This window comes from Phyllobates terribilis, unplaced genomic scaffold, assembly GCF_046119375.1.
Source record: "Phyllobates terribilis strain yellow unplaced genomic scaffold, ASM4611937v1 Scaffold_7__3_contigs__length_470593459, whole genome shotgun sequence".
NCBI classification, from domain to species: Eukaryota; Metazoa; Chordata; class Amphibia; order Anura; family Dendrobatidae; genus Phyllobates; species Phyllobates terribilis.
The window spans coordinates 112,467,850-112,473,849 of NW_027362767.1; the positions used below are offsets into that span (position 1 = coordinate 112,467,850).

At 42.8% G+C, this 6,000-nt stretch overlaps 1 protein-coding gene across 1 annotated transcript in view; it reads left to right on the forward strand.

The window, feature by feature from the left end:
* The window catches only part of GEMIN2 (gem nuclear organelle associated protein 2), a 54,549-nt gene extending 50,685 nt beyond the window's left edge, over positions 1–3,864 (forward strand). The window contains exon 10 of the mRNA XM_073639101.1: positions 3,036–3,864. Coding sequence (XP_073495202.1) covers positions 3,036–3,081 — 46 coding nt within the window. The 3' untranslated portion in view covers positions 3,082–3,864. The remainder of the gene's footprint in view (positions 1–3,035) is intronic.
* Positions 3,865–6,000: the final 2,136 nt, after the last annotated feature.

The following is a 6,000-nucleotide window of genomic DNA, read 5'->3' on the forward strand; positions in this document are numbered from 1 at the left end:
TAAGGTTATGAAGGGGGAGATTTCTCAAACATGGTGTAAAGTGAAACTGGCTCAGTTGCCCTTAGCAACCAATCAGATTCCACTTTTCATTCCTCACAGACTCTTTAGAAAATGAAAGATGTAATCGGATTGGTTGCTAAGGGCAACTGAGCCAGTTTCACAGATCTAGTTTTCACAGATAGATCTCCCCCAAATCTGTTTTCTTTTCAGATAACTCAGATAACACATAATGGCAAATAATTTTAAATACAGATCAAAGAAAATGGATTTTAAGGGTGTGTGCACACGATGCAGAAATGAAGCAGAAAATTTCTGCATCATTTCTGCATCTCCCTGGCAGAAAAAACGCATGCAGATTGTGCATGCGTTTTTCCTGCGGAATACATGCGGATTCACATGCGTTCCCCCATGTGGATTGACAAGCGCTTTCCAGGCGATTTTAGCATCACCTGGAAAGTGCTTCACAACTAGGTCACACTATATAAATCCATGCAAACAGCATGGATTTATATAGTGTGACCCGAGAGAGTAGTAAAAATAAATGTATACTTTACCCTCCGATGGCCCCCGGTGTCCCGCTCATTCCGTTCTCCCTCGCCGGCAACTTTGAATTGAAAGACCTGCCGACGTCAGCGTCACGTGACCCGTCACATGACTCTGACGTCAGCGCAGGTCCTTCAACTCACTGCAAAGTGCCGGGAACCAAGCCGGAGCAGTGCGCGGGCCGACAGAAGGTAAGTATACATTTATTTTTTATTTTTATCCTTTTTTTTACAGATTTTTTTAATGGTACCTGGGTGCGGATGAGAGTCTCCTCTCCTCCACACCCGGGTACCATCCGCACATTGGAACGCGCCAATTACACAAGTACAGATGCAGTCTTGCGGAATTGGCGCGTTCTAATGCAAGTCAATGGCGGCGAAAACGCAGCGTTTCTGCAAAATTAATGGACATGCTGCGGATTTTTGAGCGCAGCGTTTACGCTGCGGAAAAATCCGCATCATGGGCACAGCAAATGTGGATTTCAATTGGGGAACATTGCTGCCCTTCTACCATGCGTTTTTAATGCGTTTCCGCGGCGTTTACGCAGCTGCAAAAACGCCGCGGAAACGCATTAAAAACGCATCGTGTGAACTCAGCCTAAGAGAGTATTGGAAATCTCAAAATTCTGAAACCGTTGGAGCAAATTGGGTTGAAACATTTGGTACTCAAGCCCCAAAGAGACAAAACATTTACCGCATTCGTGACAAATTCAATGCCACTGGCTCAATCCTTAATGCTCCAAAAACTGGTCGACCCAAAACAGTCTGTACAGAAGATAATAAACAACTTGTTGCTGAAACATTTGTTCAGAGTCCAAAAAAGTCCACAGAAGAGCCTCTTTGGAATTGGGAATTTCACGAGCTTCTATCATGCGAATCCTGAAATCTATTGGGTGGAACGCTTATCGTTCACATCTAATTCATGGTTTATTGGAGGATGATCCAGACAGACGGCTGCAATTTAATGCTTGATAAATCCCCCCCTTCATAACCTTATTACACTTTCTGTCCACCTACATTTGGACCACCCTGTATATCTCTGAAGAATCCATTCACTAATTCTACCTTTTCTTGATCCTCATAGACCAACCCCCCATTGACATTATTTAGGGGATCCACCTGTGGGATCTTGTTTTTTTGTATTTAAATAATTTCTTGGTATTTGTCTTGCTTTCCTAACCTACCATTCAGTGTGTACTATAGTTGATTTTATTAGTTTTTCATACAGATTATGTTGAGATGAGTATTTTTTTTAAATGCTACAGCTGACCCCTCAGGTTTATGTTCTAAATGCCCTTTTTGTCGTTAACTGCCCTCCTTGGAGTTTAATGTTTGTTGTCTATATTTATTGACTTGGATATACTAATAGATCACAGACTGAACATGAGTCAACAGTGTGATGCAGCAGCAAAAATGTTCTCACAGTTGTGGGATGTATTAAGAGAAGCATAGAGCCTAGATCACGTGAAGTAATTATCCCCCTCTACTCCTCCTTGGTCAGACCTCATCTGGAATATGGTGTCCGGCTCTGGGCACCACATTTTAAAAAAGACATTGAAAAACTGGAGCAAGTTCAGAGAAGAGCGACCAGGATGGTGAACAGACTTCAAACTGTCCTACCAGGAATGGTTAAAGGATCTGGGAATGTTTAGGTTGCAAAAAAGAAGGCTAAGAGGAGACTTAATAGCGATCTACAAATATCTGAAGGGATGTCGGTGTAGAGAGATCATTCTTATTCTCATTTGCACATGGAAACACGAGAATCAATGGAATGAGACTGAAAGGGAAACGATACAGGTTAGATATTAGAAAAAACTTTGACAGTGAGGGTGATCAATGAGTGGAACAGGCGACCACGAGAGGTGATGAGTTCTCCTTCAATGGAAGTCTCCAAACAGATGGTTTAGTGACTCCTGCATTTGAGCGGGGGGTTGGACACAATGACCCTGGAGGTCCCTTCTGACTCTAACATTCTATGATCCCTACTTAAATACTTTCCTCCAGCACAGCAGTCCCCTTTTCCATTCAGATGCAATTTAGCTGCAGTATATAGATTACACCCCAATGAAAAGTCAGTCTGTGTTCTAGGAACTTAAATCCTGCTGCTCTCCACCCAGACTTAAAGGTGTTGTCCCTCAAACAAAGTACATTTTAATCAATAGATCTTGAAATAATAATACCTTCCACAATTGGATGTGTTTGAAAATGTTCCTGTGCTGAGATAATCTTATAAATGTGCCCCTGCTGTGTGCTGTGTGATGGCTGTGTCTGACCGTACAGGGACATAGTCTGATGATAGTACAGCTCCTGGGCAGGGGAGGACGCATTTATTTACTATAAAGTTTTTGCTAATACAACTTATAATTTTCAGGCTTAAATGTCAGAATAAAAGTGAATAAAAAAACTTCATTAAGGGAGAGACTATTAAAATATTGATAATGTAATATGCTTTTTGTCATACTTGTTTTTCTGTTCTTTCTCTTGATTTTGCAGGTATTTTGAGCAACGAGACCTAGCTGACTCCAGTGACCCATCTTGATGTTATACAACTACCTTTCTTTTTCCTTTTTTTTTTTTTTTTTTCCTACATAGCAATACCTAGTCCTAAGCAAACATCCCTACATTCAATAGTGCACAGACCATCTTTTCTTTTGCAAGCTCTGGGAGAAAAGTAGCAGTCCATGTTTTTCGGGCAGCCTCAAGAGCTGAGAGAGATCCTACTTGGTTTTCTGACTTAGACTTCAAACAAATTCTCAATGCTGCTCTACACTTTTGCTTTACCTTTACCTTTACCAACATTTATTGGCCAAAATTAAGAGTGTGATTTAAGTGCCTGAAAGGTTTTTGGAAATCATATGTTCATACCGTTCCACTTCCCTGCATTTAACCCATCTTCTGCCAGCAGGACCTGCATGGATCCTTGTTGGGACTTGTGGTTGAAGCAATCTGTAGCATGGAAAACTGTGAAACGTCTCATTTTTTATAGACACTTATTTGTATTGCTCCATTTTTTTTCTTTTTCTGTTTAGTGTACCTTTTGCCTCTGCAATTAATGGTCAGAAAATGTAATCCTATTTTGTGTACATAAAATACTGTTACTAAATGGCATACTGTTATACAGTCTTCCCCCTTAATATTGTGCTTCCGACACAAATGCATTTATTTTAGTATTTTTATTTTCATAGCATTTGCCTTAATTTTGATTAAAAATATATAATTCAAACTACTTTGGTTGCAGAGGCAATTGCAAAAATTCATATTTTATCACCTGTATCTTCAGTTGTCAGTTTCTGTAAATAAAAATGTTCTTTTTTAATAGTTAGCTGTTTTGATTTTGTGTTTTTGGGGGTTTTAATAATGACCACATCTGAGGAGAGAATTACTTGCTATCTGTACCAATGAGTAACTACAAATCGGAAAGTAGCATATATCCACAAGCGTTGCTTTCAGATGCCGCCCATTGAAGAGCTTGCTGCAGATCACTATAGAGAATGCCTAGAGTCTCCTTTTATCCTTTAAGCTGATTTTAAAGGATTTGTTAAAATACTATTCAAATAGTAACTTGGTTGAGTAAAAGGTGTGTTCATCATGCTCAAACAAGGGATGGGAAAAGATATTGTAGGGTTTCAGCTCTCTGGTAGCTGCTTGGATATACGCAGCCAGAGTATTTATATTAAAACAGTATAAGGTTTATTGTCCGTCATAAATTTTATAACTCCAGAACAAAAACGGCCTTCTTTCAGTACAAATTCATAACATAAATGGTCCATTCTTCAGGTATAATAAACAAAGTAAATGTAGCAGCCTCACCAACCTCGATATTCCAGGCAGTATCTGCTCAAAACAGTTTAAATGTCAAAATTCCTGTTGTCCTTCTACAGTTTGACCACTAGTGGCTGCTATTGTTCACCTTAATTGGGCTGCAATTCCACTCCTTACCACTGGAGGCTGCTGTTGCCCTTTACACCAAATGAAGAGGTTGTAGAGGATACTGAACAATCTTCTAAGCTACCATCTATAACGAAGAAATGTGATGATGTATGTGACAAGAAAAAGGCCGACAAACTCCCGCCTCATCTGCCATATGATTGTCCAATTGATCTATTTCCTGGAGCAGCGCTACCCACTGGCTGAGCAGGAATTAAAAACACTCGAGGAATACATCAATGAAAATTTAGCTAAAGGGTTTCAGCATTTCGTTAATGACATTATCAGAGACTTGCTTGATCAATTTGTAGTCATTTATCTGGATGATATACTAATCTTTAATTGTGCAGAAGAGCATCAGATTCATGTGAAACCTGCTATAGCATCTAGGAACCCACCATCTTTATATTAAGCTGGAAAAATGTGAGTTTCATTAAACAGATCCAGTTCTTGGGCAATATAATGCAGCATCGGCGTATCTCTCCTCAAACCAGTTGTTCCTAATTCTTTTTCTGACGATCCAGGTACCACTCTAGCTCCAGTCTCCACTGAGGACGTCTATGAAGTAGAGAACATTTTGGCCACCAAAAGGGTAAGAGGTAAAACCTTTTTTCTGGTATTTTGGAAGGGATTTGGCCCGGAGGAGAGGTCTTGGAAACCCAGGGAGAACATCCATGCCCCTCTTCTTCTTAAAGAATTTCTTGCTGGCCTAAAAAAGAGGGATTGTAAAGGGGGGAGGTACTGTAGCATCAGCATCTCTGCCCCCTGCCAGGCAGAGACGCCGCCCCCCTTACCGCAGCGGTCCTGCTCCGGATTCTTCCGGCCTCCCTGCTGCTGGTGCACGCAGCTTCCCTGGCACTGTGCTTAGGGCGCGCGCTCCCTCCCTCTTAAAGGGACCGCGCGTGCCGTGCTAAAAAGTCCCCGGTCAATGGCCGGAGGACTTACTCTATAAAAGGCACCTCCTCCAATATGGAGGTGCCCGTGCAAGGTTCTTGCTCTGTGATATTTACTTTACTTCAGCCCTCAGGTCCTCTGCAAGTTAGTCCTGTCCGCCAGTCTGACTACTTTCCAGCCCGACAGTCTGCCCACGGTCCAGTCCGCCAGTCTGTCTATGGGCCCTGCCTGCCTGCTTACCTGGAAGCGCCCACCTGTTATCGGCCATGCCCGCCAGCCTGCTTACCTTGAAGTGCCTGCCTGTTACCTGTTGTATCCGCCAGCCTGCCTACCAGGAGCACCCGTCTGGCTATCTGCCGAATCAGCCTGCCTGTCTACCTGGACCACCCGTTAGCCTGCCTGCTGTGCTCATCCGCTGTACCGGTCAGTTCCTGCCTTCTGACCCGTGGGAGTCACCTGCTCTCAAACAAGGTCGGTCCTAGACTGGCACCTGATCCCTCTACTCGGTCCCTCCCTGGTTCACGGAGTCGACTGAGCCGCCGTGCGACCTTGGTCAGACCGAGTAGATACTTAGTCACGCCCCTCTGGCCCCTCCTTGCACCGCAGCACAGAGGTTCCACCACCCTTATCCGTAACA